Raw genomic sequence first — 17,228 nt, forward strand, 5'->3', positions numbered from 1 at the left:
TTTTGGAGTGATTCAATTTTTTGAGCTGTTGATATATTTTAGATGTGAGGCCTTTGTCTGTTGTATGGTTAGTGAAGATATTCTCCCACTCTGTAGGCTTCCTAATTAGTTTATTAGCTATGTCCTTTGCCATACAAAAGCTCTGCAGTTTAGTGCAGTCCCATTTATCCAGCCTTTCTCTGATTTGTTGTGATTCTTGGTCCTTGTTAAAAAAATTTCAACCTGTGCCAAGGAGGTCTAGTGTATCTCCTATTCCTTCTTGTAAAGTTTTCAGAGTGTCAGCTTTTACCTCCAGGTCTTTGATCTATTTGGAGTTAATTCTAGTACAGGGTGACAAAGAAGGATCCAACTTTAGTTTTCTGCATGTGCTTAACCAGTTCTTCTAGCATCACTTGTTGAAGAGGCTATCTTTATTCCATTCTATTTTTTTGGCTCCCTTGTCAAAGATTAGGTGGCCATAGGTCTGTGGTTTAATATCTGGGTCTTCAGTTCTGTTCCATTGGTCTTCAGGCCTGTTTTTGTGCCAGTACCAAGCTGTTTTGAGAATTATAGCTCTGTAATAGAGTCTAAAGTTTGGAATTGAAATTCCTCCAGCGCTGTTCTTTCTGCTAAGAAGTGTTTTTGCCATACGGGGTCTTTTATTATTCCATATGAAATTTTGGATTGCCTCTTCTATTTCTTTAAAGAATGACATTGGGATGTTGGTGGGTATTGCATTGAATTTGTAGATAGCCCTTGGCAAGATTGTCATTTTCACGATATTGATTCTTCCAATCCAGGAGCATGGGAGGTTTTTCCATTTCCTCAGTTCTGCTTTAATTTCCTTTTTCAGGGTTTTAAAGTTTTCACCAAAATGGTCCTTTACATTCTTAGTTAAGTTAATTCCTAGGTACTTTATTTTCTTTGAGGCTATTGCAAACAGAGTTGCTTTCCTGATTGTTGCCTCAGTCTTCTCACTGTTGGCTTAGAGGAAGGCAGTTGATTTTTGAGGGTTAATTTTATAGCCTGCTATCCTTCCAAAGTTTTGAATCAGCTCAAGGAGCTTGGGAGTAGAGTCTATAGGATTCCTTAAATACAGGATCATGTCATCTGCAAATAGAGGGAAAGTTTTATTTCCTCTCTCCCTTTATGCTTGCTTCTCGCCTTATTGCACTGGGTAGGAATTCTAGTACTATGTTAAAGAGGAGTGGAGAGAGTTGGCAACCTTGTCTTGTTCCTGATTTTAGACGGAATGGCTTTAGCTTTTCGCCATTAAGTATAATACTAGCTGTGGGTTTGTCATACACAGCCTTTTTTTATATTGAGGAATGTTCCTTGGATTCCTAGTTTTTCCAGAGCTTTTAACATAGATGGGTGTTGGATCTTGTCAAATGCCCTTTCTGCATCTATTGAGACAATCATGTGATTGTTGTCCCTGCTCCTGTTGTTGTGTTGAATTATATTAATTGATTTGCTTATGTTGTGTATAACACTTTAGAAATTCAGAATGTTATGACTTAAATTTTAAATAACATTTTATTGCAAGCATTTCAATTCTGGCTCATATGGAAAAAGTTAGCTTTGTTGTGAAACTTACTAAATCAGTAATAAAACACACTTGGGTGTGCAGAAAAATGTATCAATTTCTAAGTGTAGATTTTCTTTTTTATTGACTATAAAATATTAATACTTCTTGCAAATATTACCTTAGTATGTAAATCTCAAACCTAGGCGAAATAAAATACGGTATAAGATTCCTCATGTATTTATGATGTAAATTATTTTTTGTTTATATTTGTTCCCATTCTGAAGGTATTTCATTGTAGGTAGGTACATATTATAAAATCTGAAAAATATGTGAATCTGAAGCCCTTATTATCCTAAACAGGTTAGGTAAGTTAACTCAATAATTATTACCTATGAGCTTGTCAATTGATCTATCTAGGATTTATGAAGAATACCTAACAATAAGTAGATATGAGTGAAAGTTTCTTAGAAAGCTCTTAAAATGAACAACTGAGAATTTAACTGATAATAAATTCTTCTTGTAACTTTATGGAAAAATACCATAAATGGCTAATGACAGGCTACAGAATTGGATGATACCTGGGAAGCATTTGATACTTTATAATTGATGACTCATTATTTTGTTTTCACTTAGGTATCAGTTGCTTTCTAATTAGCCTGAGATAAATGCAAGACCCATAACAGTATAAAAGAAAACAGAATATTTTTCTCTCATCACTTACTTCAGTTTCCCTAAGAATTCTCTTCAAGTAATTCCACTAAAATCTCAGGAAATGTTATATACCACAGATAAATTGGAAAAATTAGGATTTTATAGGGGTTGGCCTGATAGAATCAATGATGCAAACTCTGATTTTCTTTCCCATTACAGATAAAAAGACTTGTGGACCTCATGAATTCCAGTGTAAAAATAACAACTGTATTCCAGATCACTGGCGGTGTGATAGCCAGAATGACTGTAGTGATAATTCTGATGAAGAAAATTGCAGTGAGTAACACTTGCCTAATAACCTTGTAGGCTTGACAACCCATTTTATAAGCAGGATGGCAATTTTTATTTCAGTTAAAATAAAAAAAAATATCACTTCTCTGTCCTGTAGCTCACATTTTTATACGTATATTCACATTTGGACACAAATATTCAGAACTAAATTGACCTGAATCTTAAAGGGTAGAATTATTGAAATGTTCACCATGGGAGTTATTTTCTTTCAGTTTTCAGAACTGCTAGGAAAGTATCATGAGGTTAATGCAACCCATTAGTATGCAATGAAGAAAGCCCTCGATGCAAGCTCATACAATGAGCTGAATGATGTGGAGACAGCACAAAACATCTCATTCTTTAATGGATGGTATTCATTTCGTTTCAGTTTCAAATCTTTTTGCACTACAAATTCACCCAAGAGCATCTTTCAGTGAATTATCATTTATTCCCTCTGGAGTGGTGAACAGCATATATATTCAAAATGCTTTTTCCCCTTATGAAAATAGAATAACACCATTATCATCTGACTCTTGCATTTTGAATAATAAATTAAAACCAATAACTATGTAAAATTTTTATCTCCTAAAAATGAATAGCACTATGTAAAACTGGAAGAGAATGTCTATGTTCTGAAATTAATTTCTTATTTTTAATTTTATACATTGCAGTGAAACAGAAATATATAATCCTGCTTGAATTGAGATAATCAAATTATATTTGCTAAAGTTATTTTTGTTGTTTGCTAAAAGGATTTGTTGCAGATTTATAACAATAACATCTGTTCTTAACATCTCATTGGACTAAGAGTATTTATTTTCCAGGAGGTAAAGGATTAAATATCCAAAGCATTAAACTATAGTAAAGCACATAGTTGACTGAGTGAGTCATAATAAATCTCTTTTGTATTCAACTTAATTAATGTGTTCAATAACATTCTAAATTGTTTTGTGTTTATCATCATGGAGCTTGGACTTTAGGCCTGGGGAGTGTCATCACCTTCTTTTTGTGCATAAAGCTAGTACTCTACCCCTTGCTGGGATATTTTGAAACTAAGATCTTCAGATCTCTCTCCTGAGTAGCTAGGACAACAGCCGTAGCCACCTTCACCCAGCTATAACTTTGCCTCATTAATCTGACATATATTTGAGAAGTAAACACATGAAGTATGAAATGTCTGGGTAATAGAAAAGTAAGACTGTGCAATCTTTTCATGGGTCTTTTAACACAGGTATCTTCCAACTCATTATAGTTTTAGAAAGATGAAAAATGTAACAGAAAGCCATTCAATTTTTACATGCCTGTAATTAGCAATTGAATAAAACTTTGACACAAGTTTTTCCATTTTCCATTGATTAAATGCAAATTTGATAAAAATGAGAGTGGTAGTAATTGAAGAAGTTCCCAAGAGACACAATCAGATATAAAGTTTATTTCTATAGCAGAGCTCAAAAATAAATATCTGAGAAACCTAGTTTTGTATAGTTAGTATTTTTCTATGTATGTTCAAGTTGAGATGAATATTGACAACAGCAGAGAATTTATAAGATTGAGATACTGAACACTTATTCTGGGTGAACTTTTATTCAAGTGAGTAGTAGAAAACATACAAGAAGTTAGACTTCAACTATAATAAGAGTGAAAGGTTGAGGGAGTCTGATTCAGTCTACTGAAGTTTCCTAAGTGGCTGAGCTTCACTGTGCTGACATCTGAAATCAGTCTCTGGAACAAGAATGTGTGGAAAAAGAACATGAACTCTCGCTTGTCTCAGAGGAAACTGATAAATCATTGTATCCACACAACTCTTAAGAAAAAGCAAGGGAAATACCTGCAATATCAAGCATTGCAGCATCAAGTAGGCATTTATGTATGCTTCTCTTCATTTCTATTCATTCTGAGCTTGTTGCCTGAGACAAGTGATATGATGAAATTGCAGAGGAGGAATAATAGTGATAAAATGATCTATGTAACAGTTGTGACATGGAAAACTAAAAGGCATGTATGTACAGGGTATGAGTCTGTTAATATGTGAAACATGTCAGACAAGAGTGAGAATGGGTGTTAAATTAAATTGATATGTTAAACAAGGAAGAGTCTGTAAGAGAAAGGAAGATTTTAGGCATCTATATTGTTGAGATGCCTTTCAAGCTCTGAAATTTGAAGATATTCCTTGGAAAGGTGAAAAGTAATTAGAAATTTTAAATATCAAAAATACCAATAGCTCTATTTTGGACAAAACTGTCAATGAAAAATAAATAATAGTTGCAAAGGGAAGAGTAATATAATAATATAGGTGTATGTTGAAAAAATATAAAACAGTGTTTTTTATTAAAATATCATAGACAGTTACAATTACTCATCTGATACAGCTATTGTATGCATATACTATATGTATATGTTTATATTTACATATAAAAACTACTGCCCAACTATACATCTTCACATGCATTAGATGAATAATGCTTAAATTTATATGTATAAACATTGTTGATAATATAGTTCATAAATACATGGAAGTACTTATTAGTTTTGTTAAGAGGACAATACTTTACCAGGAATTGCAAATTAAGCATAAAGAACACGGCTACCTATTTTAAAATCATTTAGGGATTTCTTGATTTATGAATAAGATTTAATAGATTTCCTTCTTTAGATTATGTCAAAAAAATTCCAGTAGTACATACAGGAAGTGTTCATGCAACCTGGGCAAGTATCTATCATCAATATATTAAACTTACTATATATTTGATGTATACCTTAATTTACTATATTATATGTAGATATTTTCCTAATACATGAAACAATTTTTTCACTGCCACTTGATCAATACCAGCTGATCACTTCCTTTGTCAAATCATTAGCAGGGACACTTGACCTCATCAGTAAGCTTTACTCTAAAAACTAAGAACATTTTATTACCTTCCAAGTTATTTTGTAAACTAGATCAAAGACTCATAAGTACTTGAGATCTCTAACACTTTTATTATTTTAGCAATAAAATGTTTACATATGCCATGTATGCTCTCTAAGTAACTGATACTCAAAATAACTTTTTTCTTATTAAGAATTTACTAAAAACCTTAACTTATTTGGAAATGCCAAATAACTTGATAAGCTATATTTTGGTTTATCTGTAGAGAAGCTGTTTACTGCCTTATTTGAATATCTATACTTTCTCACTGAATTTATATCAGCAAATTATTCATATAGAATGTCAGCTATACTAAAAAAAACATTTAAAAAATTCTCCTAAGTTGTTTATACCGACATTCATAGTACTTTTGTACTTATGATATTAAAGTCATTGGAGAATCTGAAACCTGAGAAGGCTTTCTGCTTTACTTTTATATTTGTGACTTTAAAAGTCAAATCAATTTAATTTCCTCTGGTTTATTCCACTTTATATGAGATGATTTCTGAATTATTTTTCAATGCTGAGGTATGTTTTTATCTCCATCAATATTAAAGGAATTGTCATTGTTTTATAGTGTTATTATATAATCTGACTTTGTCTTCCAAGCCATGTAACACATGCTCTATAGAAGCATCCCAATAATCAATCTGCCTGTGTAGATAGGAGCAGTGAAGACTTGTGTGATTATGTATGTGTCAAATGCCCTACATACAATAGTGCATAGTTAATAGGAGGAAACATTAGTGCAGTGGCAATCTGTTAGAAATTTTAGAGTAAATAAGATATTAAAATTCTCATTTCAGATTGCTTAGATTATGGATAGAGCCATATTTGTTATTATTCTGCTTTATAAGAAAAATGCTTTTAAATTTGTGACTCTATCTTTGGGACAGATTAAAGGTACAATAAGTAACAAGTGTAAAATCATTTCTCAGGAACTCTTTTCCTAATTACATAAAATATTTCCTTTCCTCTACAGAGATATCCAATAGCAAGAGACTCTGAAGTACATAGATCAATGTTAGAAACAGACTACCTATCTCATTCCTTGCCAACATTTATATATGAATAATACAGTAATTCATAATAACTATTCAGAAGTGAATTTGATAGCATTTTGTTCCCAGTGTGACAGAAATTTGCAAGTTTTCCATTTTTACTGGCACCATTTCCCATCAACTGGTATAGTCTCTATCTCTATTTTAGAGAAGTGTAGTAATGTGAGGACAAATTCTATGGAGAACAAAGTCTCTGTGTAACTTTTAGAGAAATGCTTGCCACAGTTGACCATAACCAATTGTTTTTTATAATCTTACATTCAAAACTAACACCATTCTATATAGAAAAGTGAGTAAGGGCTTGTGAAGGCTTTACCATTTGTTATATGATGAATGCATTTGTTCTTAAGCAGAATAAAGGCAAGTAGGAGCATTAGAGGAAGAATACGTCCCATTCGGAGAACTCTCAAATTCTCCAAGGAAATGTTCCTTTGCTGCTCTTAAGTAGTTAAATGTGACATGTTAATGTACTCCTCACTTTTTAATAGAAACATTTTTCTTGTTATTTTCTATTTTTAATTAAATTGCACCCTTTCCATTATAATTTGCTTTCCACAAAACAACCTTACATATGCCTATAAAGATGATTGATAAATAGCTTTTGTCTGGATATGGATAAAGGGAAAAGTTTTTTATTATAATTATGAGGTAAATTAGACATCACTAGACATGTGCTTAAGATAAGTAACATATTAGCTCTGGATTTAATATTAATTTCTGTAATATGTGAGCACTCATGACTTCCTCATTTTCATAGGAGGTAATGATGTAAGGTAATGGTAGAGGCAGGCTCTCATACACAGTGGTTTGGATTCAGGTTCTATAGAAGGACTTTTGACTAGTGGTTGACTTGGAATGGGTGTCCTAACCTCTTTATGCCTCAAAAATTACTAATGCAAAGGCCATTTATATAGTTACTGTAAAGTCACTGATGAGTTAATTATTTTACCTTAGGCTTAATAGCAAATAAGTTAGCAGTTAATTATTATTGTTATAGTTGGTATTATTGTTACCAGTGAAATTTTTTGAAGATTAGACAATTTTATATTTGAATATAGCAGAAAGGCAAAATAAAAATTGTTACTGTTACGTTCAAAAAGCATGCAGACATAGTGAGTGATATCAATCATTTTATAGTTCATTTCTTGCTATTGAAGGACATCTTATTTTATATATCTTGAGGTCACATTGTAAATCAAAGTAAATCTAAGAACAGAGCAAAATGTTCTATTACATATTATATACTTTGTGTAGTTTTAAATATATTCTCAAATGAGTTTAATTCTACGTAAACTATGGGATCTTTTCAGCAATTCTAAGCAATCAAGATGATTCCCTAAAGCTGGACATGGTGGCTCACGCCTTAATCCTAGTTACTGAGGAGGCTGAGATCTGAGGATAGCAGTTCAAAGCCACCCTCGGAATTAAAGTCTGGGAGACTCTTCAATTAGCTACCGGGAAATCAAAAGTGGTGATGTGGCTCAAGGGGTAGGGCGGTAGTTGTGAGCTGAAGAGCTCAGGGACATCACAAAGGCCCAGAGTTCAAGCCCCATGAGCAACCAAAAGAAAAAAAAAAAGAAAAAGATGATTACCTATGGCTAAAAGTTGAGTAGAATGTGTAGCACAAAACCAAGTGAATACTCAATTGTTTCAAATATTTATGCAGAAACTTAGGCTTGATATGAGTGCACCTTAAAGTTAATATTGATTACTTGTATCCCATGTTTCTTTCTGTAAATATTATTGTATATGACATGGCTGTAAATATAGTTCATAAGATGAAAACACTAGAACAATCTTGTGTCCTAATGTAGGTTATCAATCTGACATAGTGATGATATCCAGCAATTTCACTGATTAATTGCAGGACTAAATTTCCAAAATTCTTCTTCCTTGTCCAGTTGTCAAAGCAAGAGTTATTTCACAGTACAAGAAATCTCTTTTTGATTCTGATACCCTGCCTCTTATGTATATGTATGTATATAGATATATATCATATATATATGTCATATATATATATATATATGAGTGATTTGGAGATGAAAAAGGGAATAACAAAACGGTGAGACAAAGGAGAAAATGTTACCCAATGTAACAGTATACTCATAAGACACTATATTGGAAATGAACTTTACAACTAGGGGGAAGGGAGTAGTGAGGAGGAAAAGTGGAAGATCAGGAGGGAGGGCCTAATCCTGTTGGAAAAGAAAGGTAGTCATTGGGGCCGGGAGTTTGGCCTAGTGGTTAAAGTGCTTGCCTAGCATGCATGAAGACCTGGGTTCGATTCCTCGGTACCACATATATAGAAAAAAAGCCGGAAGTGGTGCTGAGGCTCAAGAGATAGAGCTCTATCCTTGAGAAAGTCCAAGGACAGTGCTCAGGCCCTGAGCTCAAGCCCCGGACTGGCAAAAAAAAAAAAAAAAAAAAGAAAGGTAGTCATTACCTGATTATGTAAGTGTAACCCTTCTATACATCACTTTTACATTAAATTATTTTTGTAAAGACACACTATTTAGCTTGTATCCCAGTAGAATATGGTGAGCCATAATTAAAATAATGACTAGCAAATTAACGAAATTGACAAGTACTTGATGTATGTCAAATGCAAACAATAGCATAAACATACTACTTGATTTCAAAGAAAACAACCCTCTGGAATCTATCACTTACTTGTTCTTTTTCATACACCTCCTTGTCCTATCAGCTCTGTATTTTCTGGTGAAAAAAAAACTGAATAATTTTTAAAACAACTAGAATATATAATAAAGCTAGACTTCACAATCAATAGGTAAGCCTTTAGGCACAGGGTTATAAAATGTGTTTCTTAAATCCATTAAATGATATACAGATCTAACTGGAAAAGATAATTACTTTAGTATGACAACATAACTATTCTTAGACTTTCTTTTATGTTGTTGCTGTATTTCTATAAAAGTAATAGTCTACTTATCTTTTCTTTCTTATCAATTTGTTTTTGTGATGCCATCTGTTCATAACATTAAAGGCACATTAAAATCATTATACCATTGGTGCCTCATAAGACTTTATTCCTAAATTATTTATATTACTTAAGTATAAGAATGTACTTCTAAATAATGGCTAATCCTATGATATTAATTTTTCCATCCTCAGAGCCACAAACCTGTACACTGAAAGATTTTCTATGTGCCAATGGGGATTGTGTTTCTTCAAGGTTTTGGTGTGATGGAGACTTTGATTGTGCAGATGGTTCTGATGAGGTAAGCACTTTTACAGTCACAAATATAAGAAGACATCTCTTTAGAATTACAGTTAAAACTATGATTATTCAATCCAATATGTGTGACCAAAGACAGCTCTGCTCCTGACACACTGAGATAAGTATTAATCCACAGGCTGTGCCACACACATCAGCACTGGGAATAACTCTTGTCCTACTATTGACAGTTAATTTTATAGGTAGTTTTACTTCAGCTGGTGAATGGCTAGACTGGGAATACAATGCCTGGAAACTCTGGTCCCTGTAGCTGATACCATTTGTAAATTTGTTCAAAAATATTTCTGCAGTATTTATACTCATGACTAAAAATTTTAGGCATCTAAAGCAGTTCCTTTTCCCTAGTCTCTTCTTCAGTGAATACAGTCTTACAGACTTTAGTGTGTGTCATCAATTTTCATGAAACCTCAGGTGATAAATCACAATCCAATTAAAATATGGGCTTTGCACACACAGGTTGATAGTTAATCATTCCTTTCTATAACGCTTTAAAATGGGATGGTAATAACATTCACAGGTTTATGTTTCAGTTATTTCATGATGTTTTTAAATACATTAAAAAGACATTATTAGATATTTTTCAACAAATCAAACATAACCCCAAGCCACATCTTTCCATTATGGAACAGAAAGCTAGTGATGGTCAGTTTAAATATTTTTTTCTGTTTAATTGCATATCGGGAACAAATCATTTACAAATAAGCCATAGGAAAATGGGGTTTTTGATCTCCTATAAACATCAGGACTCCTTCAATCATTAAGTGCCTCCCAAAATTTTGTTACTTTATCTGTCAAACACATATTTTCATTCTGATAAAAGATTATGCCAATAAACTTAGAAAATAAAGGATCCTTTTTTGCAACACTAGAGGAGTTTAGTACAGATATGTCTTCCCCAGGCCTTTGGTGGTTTCTTAAGCTTTATTTTTTTCATATATTTTTATTGTAATTAATAGAAGGGCTACATGATATTTGCCAGATAGATGGTGCATTAATTCCCATACATTGATACCCTTTCACATTTCTTGGTCCCCATGTCCCTCCCCCGCCCACCACCCCTAGTCTTGTTTTCCCCCATTCCCTATCCAATTTGAAACTGAAATTTCTTAAGCTTTAAAAACAAAAAAAAAAACAAGCAAACAAACAAAACTGATTGTTGCTACTGTTTTGGAAACCACATTAACTAAATCTTTCTTAGTTCTTTGACATTATTGTCAGGATTGGACCAGTTTCCATCCTGTTGAATTTTGAATATGTCACCCTAAAACTCACAATCACTAATCTAGATCTGAGAAACAATTGTATAGGATTTATCATTTCAAGGCCATCAAAACATAAGCTTCAGGGTTAAGAAGGCCTCTCAAGAGAGGAAATTGAAAAGTAGTACTTTGATCCCTGGATTTTTATTAGATCAATACTATTAGGAAAATCTGTGAGGTGTATGTGTAGACACATGCATATGCCCACATGTACACTGTCCAACCACATATTAATCTGACATCCTTTCATTCAAAACCTATCTGAAGCATTTCAAAGTTGAGAAAAACATTTCATGAGAACTCATCCACACCCTGTAAAATGTTATGTTTTTGCTTTTTAAATATGTTCTACTAGATTTTTGTAAACTGTGAAACTTCAAGAGGTTGAGACATATTGCTTAAAGATGTGATTTCACTTAGGCATGCTATTACTAGATGTGTGAGGTATGTACACAAAATGAAAGTCACAGTTTGATGAGGTTTCATAAGATTATATTCATGTCAAAGTATATATTCTTACTAACATCATTTTTCCTTTTCTATAAATTGTAAAATGTGGCTCTTTGGTGCTTGAATAATGTCCATATATTTAGCATTATCATAATAAGCTCAGAAAAAAATCAGATTATTCCTCTCTCACAAATGGTATTTTTCTGTATTTGCATGCCTTTAGCTCAGCATATATAAAATGAAGTGGCTAAAAGCATTGGCAGTAATTTCCATTTTTCTAAAATCTACTGTGACAGGTTGTATTTACAAAAAGCAAACAGTAAAATGAGCAAAGGAACAAAAAATAATACCATGGAACCAGTGGCTAAAAAGCAGAAATACATTTATGATATATTGGTATAAAGAGAAAAGTAGGGAAATTGTGAATAGTTTATATGAATATGCAGTGATCATATAATTATCTTATTCATATCCTGCCAAAGCAGTGTAAAAGAAATCTTATCAATTTGGACCAACCTAATTCCATATCAGGCATGTCATTGGGCCTCACACTGAGAGTTACTTTTTAATGTGACACTAAAGTATAATATTTGGCCTCTGCATCTAGCAGAATATATTACAAACACAAAGAGAAATTTCAAACAACCATAAATTCCAGTCTTGGATGTTCATTTATAAATATTTTTTATAGCTTATACATGTGATATGTGTAATTATTTATTATGCTAATGTCACCTAAAATTAAAATAAAATAAGTATGAAAAGATGCAAGAATAAATTAAAATCTAAAGTTTTAAAATTTAAAAGTATCAGTATGATAATATTTGGAAAGATCTTAAAGATCCTGCATGAATCTGTCTGTCTGTCTCTCTTCTCTCTCTGTCTTTTATTGTTGGTTGTGGTGCTTGAACTCAGGGTTGGGAACTGCCATTAAGCAATTTTTGCCCAGTACTAGTGCTCTACAACTTTGGGTTAAATCTTCACTTCCAGTTTTTGGGTGGTTGTTTGGAGATTAGAGTCTCATGGAGACATTGGTGCCCTTATGGCTTTGAAGCACAATCCTCACATCGCAGTCTTCTGAGCAACTAGGATTACATTCATGAGCCGTTGGAACCCGATAAGATTTTTCTCTTCATAAAAATATATGATTTCATCCAGGTGCCAGTGGCTCATAACTATAATCCTAGCTACTGAGAAGGCTGAGCTATGAAGTTCACGATTCAAACCCAGCTTGGGCAAGAATGTCCCCTGAGACTCTTATTTCCAATTAACCAGCAGAAAGCCTGAAATGGCACTGGTCTTAAAGTGGTAGAAGCACTAGCCTTGAGCTGAAGAGATCAAGGACAGCACCCAGGCCCAGAGTTCAATCCCCACAACGCAAAAATAAATAAATACATAAATACATAAATACATAAATACATAAAATTAAAATAATAATAATAAATAAATAAAAAAGAAGAAAAAGAAGCAAACAGCAACAACAACAAAAAAACATTATTTATACTTTTTCGACCAAAAGATCTTTAAAATCGGTAATTTAGAAATGATTATCCCTAGTAGCTTCAATAGTTTTCAAATTCCATTTCCCAATTAAAGACAATAAGAATTCTTTGATAAAAGTCTAATGCTGGATTTGAAGAAAGAAACTGAACAGATAAGCTGTTAACATGCAATTTTGCAAGACAGAGGCTAACCAGGGTAATGTCTTAAGTGCACAGAGGGAAACTTGAAGGAGTATCTACTGTCAGAAGAATCAAAATAATATCTAAAAATAGTGTGTTGAAAGAAAATGAACACAAAATTTCACATGTTTGGCTAAGTGCTTTTGTAAAAAGCTAATATTACTTCAGAAATAACCAAGTAATTGATATTCTTAAGGAGTTACTAGTCTAGTTCAGACTGTTGGCCATACCCTAGAGCAAATTACATAGTTTCTTCAAGTAGAAAATGACTTCTTAGAAAAAATAAATATTCTTATAAAAAAAAAGAAAATGACTTCTTTAGATAAGTCAATAGTGCCTGTGTCATTTTTGTAATCATAAAAACTAAAAAGATAATATTTGACAGTCCCAGTTCTCAACCAAACTGGGAAAATGTCTATGAAATAGCTCAAATTAATCATCATAAAGGGGGCATATAACTATGGCTCAGAGTGCAGGGTTGGGAGAAACCTGTGACATCTTACAAGCCCTGTGGTCAAGCCCAGTGGTCGCAAATAAAAAGGAAAAACAAAAACCTGAGTGGGAAGTATTTATATACTGCAAGAAACTTTAGCTAAATAAAAATCAAGCATACGTTTTGATTTTACTTAACCAACAATATTTTCATATATTTATATACATAAGAAAAATTTATGTAGACTGGATATACTAATTATATTGCATTTCATAATAGTGTTAATTTTCTAGTGTTATTGTAATGTTGAAATATTCACTGTAATTATGATTGTGGAGAATGAATAAAAAGTCAGCTATGAAATGATGATAATTATGGAGTATGCAGGACATGTATGTGGGATGTATTGCATTTGTGTATTACTCTCTGTGTGATTTTCATATTTAAAACACTAAAGAAATTCCCAAAAAAAAAGCAATGTAATATTCCAAATTACTAAAAAAAGTTTGATGAGAGAAATCATTATAAAATTTTACTTTCTATATTATGAACAAAGCACAACATGTATCAGAGCCATCCATTTCCAAACTATTTCACATAAATAAAGCTAAGAAAATCACTAATTAATTCTTCAAATATTCACTGCAGTATTATGACAATGATAACATATTTTTAAAAACTCATAAACAAGTCCTACAATAAAAACCAATCTATCAGCCAGTCACTGGTGGTTCAACCCTATAATCCTACTTAGTCAGGAAGCTGAGATCTAAGAATGGTGGTTTGAAGCCATCCCTGGCAGGAAAGTCCTTAATATTCTAATCTACTGAGCTCAAAGAAAAATCCAGAGTTGAAGATGCTAGCCTGGAGCAAAACAAACTCAGGGACAGTGCTCATGCCTAACATAGGGATATTAACTGCATGTATTGGAATGGGCAGTAATCTTTCTGAGATATAAAATTTTTATATTGGAGGAAAAAAAGACAGAAATTGTAATTGTATTACATCAAAGCAAAAAACTTCTGCAAAACGAAACAACCAGCCCTGGCACTAATGACTCACATCTGCAGTCTTAGCAGCTGAGGAAGGTGAGATCTAGAGGACTGAGATTTTGAAAACAATCTACCTAGAAAAGTCAACAACGTAACATATGCAAAATAACCTGCAAAAGATGTTTCTCTTCCTTTCTTTCTTTGTATTCCAATGAGAATAAATCAGCAAAGCAGAGAACCTAAAGTGTGAGGGGATATATCTGTGCGCTCGCTCTCTCTCTCTCTCTCTCTCTCTCTCTCTCTCTCTCTCTCTCTCTCTCTCTCTCTCTCTCTCTCTCTCTCTCTCTCTCCATCTATATGTATGTATATGTATATAGATGTATCTGTAAGAAATATACAAGGAACACTGAAAATTCAATTTAAAAATAAGCAATAGAACTTAATACATTTTTCAAAAGACACATAGAAATGTCCAACAGGTATATAGCCACCATAATTACTCATCAGGAAAACACAAATAAAACAATAACAGGATAGCATCTCACTGCAGAAAGAACTGCTTTTATCAAAAATATTAAAATTAACAAGATCTAAGGAAGATATGGAAAAATGGAATCCTTTTCACACTGTTGCTTATACTGCAAATTAATTCGGCCTTCATGGAAAACAGCATAGAAAGAAAACTTATATAACTACCAAAGAAATGAAATCAGTACACTGAAGAGACATCTGAACTATTAAGTTCATTGCAGTACTATTTACAATAGTGTTCAACAACTGATTTACATATATATAAAATATTATATGTACATACATAAAATGAATCATTACACACATTTTCTAAAATTTCTATATTCATATATCTTGAAACTAATACACTTTATTAAAATTCTCTGAGCTTTACTTTTATGCACACTGAGTTTTACTTTATTGATACCATAAAGTGTACATAGTTGTATATTATTTTGACAATCCTTTTCCCAGGCATTGTAGTATCTCTTTGAATAGTATTTATAACACATATATATATATATATTTATATATTAAGTTGTACAAGTGGGTTTCATTGTGACATTTTCAGATATAAAAGCACCCTTAGCACCTCACTCTTTTATCTCAAATATGGAACATAAATTTTCATTTTTGTAAGTATCTAATGAAAATCCCTAGCAGATAGTAAACTTTAACATTTGAGGTAAAAGGTAGGAAAATAATTACATGCGGACAATCTAAATTATTAACAGTCAAAAGAAAATTATAGGAATAAAACAGTTTTGCTTCATTTTCTGGGGATGAAATGGTAAAAGAATAAGATGGTATAAAATGTCTTGTTATATCCCAGCATATTGTGACATAAACAAATTGGCTTATGAGAGAAAAATATCAGTAATATCTATAACTGGTGTATCTCATTCAATCAAATCTTTCAGAACTGTATATGGTGAACTTCTGGAGGTCCCTTTCATTTCTCTCATAAAAATATCTGAAGATCCCCAGAAGTAAATTCGCTCTCTTGATTGGTCAATGAAATGTGTTAGCTATCAAGCAGAAAAGACCACTAGAGTAGCACATGTCACAGCGCTTTAGGAACAAACGTCAGTAAAGAAAATAATTTATGCAGCCTAGTAAACTGTAAGAAGACCAAGACAAATAGAACCAAGTGGAGAAAGATTACAGTTTGGAAAAGCCTTTTGAATGTATGACACATTTGTCTAAATTCTTGTTTCACATACCACTTCCTCCTCTCCTCTGCAGTGAACCGGATGTGATTTCTGGGAAATAGCTTTTAACGATTATATTTCTACAGTTTTCATTATAACTACACTTATCAGAATTCTATTACTATCTACTAAAGAATAAATCCGCTTGGAGAGGATAACTGAGATGATGACGCTATAGATTTGTGGTTTTTCAAACTTGCATTTCACAATGATCCAAAGTGAAGAATGGAAGTTGATCATTATTATGACATTTCTATGAGTCATAGTTAGAGAGCGTTTTCATCCAAGCCATTTACTCTTTATTCTTAGCTAACAATGTCACTGATTATTGTATGTAGCACATGTGGATTCACCATTTCTAAGCTGTGTTGTAATCTTTCCTAGTTGTCATTTAGATGTAGATATTTCATGAAAAAAAATAAATTTAATTCTAATGGTGTTGCCTTTGACAGAGGAATTGTGAAACAAGTTGTTCCAAAGATCAATTTCAGTGTTCCAATGGTCAGTGCATATCAGCAAAATGGAAATGTGATGGCCACCAAGACTGTAAATATGGAGAAGATGAGAAAAACTGTGAGCCAGGTAATATGGTGGAACTGGCAGTTTAACTTGATGGAGTTTAATTTTAGCAACAATACTTAGAAAACAGTGGAAAGACATAGACATTGATTTAATATTTTCAATAAAGAAACTGAAGTACTGGTATGCATGATTCTCATGATTTGAAAGTGCATTTAGCAGATAAAACCACTTCTCATGTCTGGGTCCAAACCTTATGTACTCCAATTTGATTTTCTACTTCTGTATTTCCTGAAAGTATTTTTATTATAATTATTGAAGTAATTTTTTATCATAAACGTGATATACACAGGGTTGAAGTCAGATATGAAAAGTAATGAGTGTATTTCTTGTGGGACAGTATTACCCCTTCCCTCATTTTCTCCTTATACCATCTCACAATTTGAAATTAGTTTT

General features: G+C 32.5%; 1 protein-coding gene across 1 annotated transcript in view; it reads left to right on the plus strand.

Moving 5' to 3' along the window:
* Lrp1b (LDL receptor related protein 1B) overlaps positions 1 to 17,228 on the plus strand; it is a 1,652,823-nt gene that overhangs the window by 1,487,426 nt on the left and 148,169 nt on the right. The window contains exons 67-69 of the mRNA XM_090342868.1: positions 2,378 to 2,494; positions 9,593 to 9,699; positions 16,706 to 16,835. Coding sequence (XP_090198994.1) covers positions 2,378 to 2,494; positions 9,593 to 9,699; positions 16,706 to 16,835 — 354 coding nt within the window. The remainder of the gene's footprint in view (positions 1 to 2,377; positions 2,495 to 9,592; positions 9,700 to 16,705; positions 16,836 to 17,228) is intronic.

This window comes from Megascapheus bottae, chromosome 12 (genome assembly GCF_031878675.1).
Source record: "Megascapheus bottae isolate mThoBot1 chromosome 12, mThoBot2.hap1, whole genome shotgun sequence".
NCBI classification, from domain to species: Eukaryota; Metazoa; Chordata; class Mammalia; order Rodentia; family Geomyidae; genus Megascapheus; species Megascapheus bottae.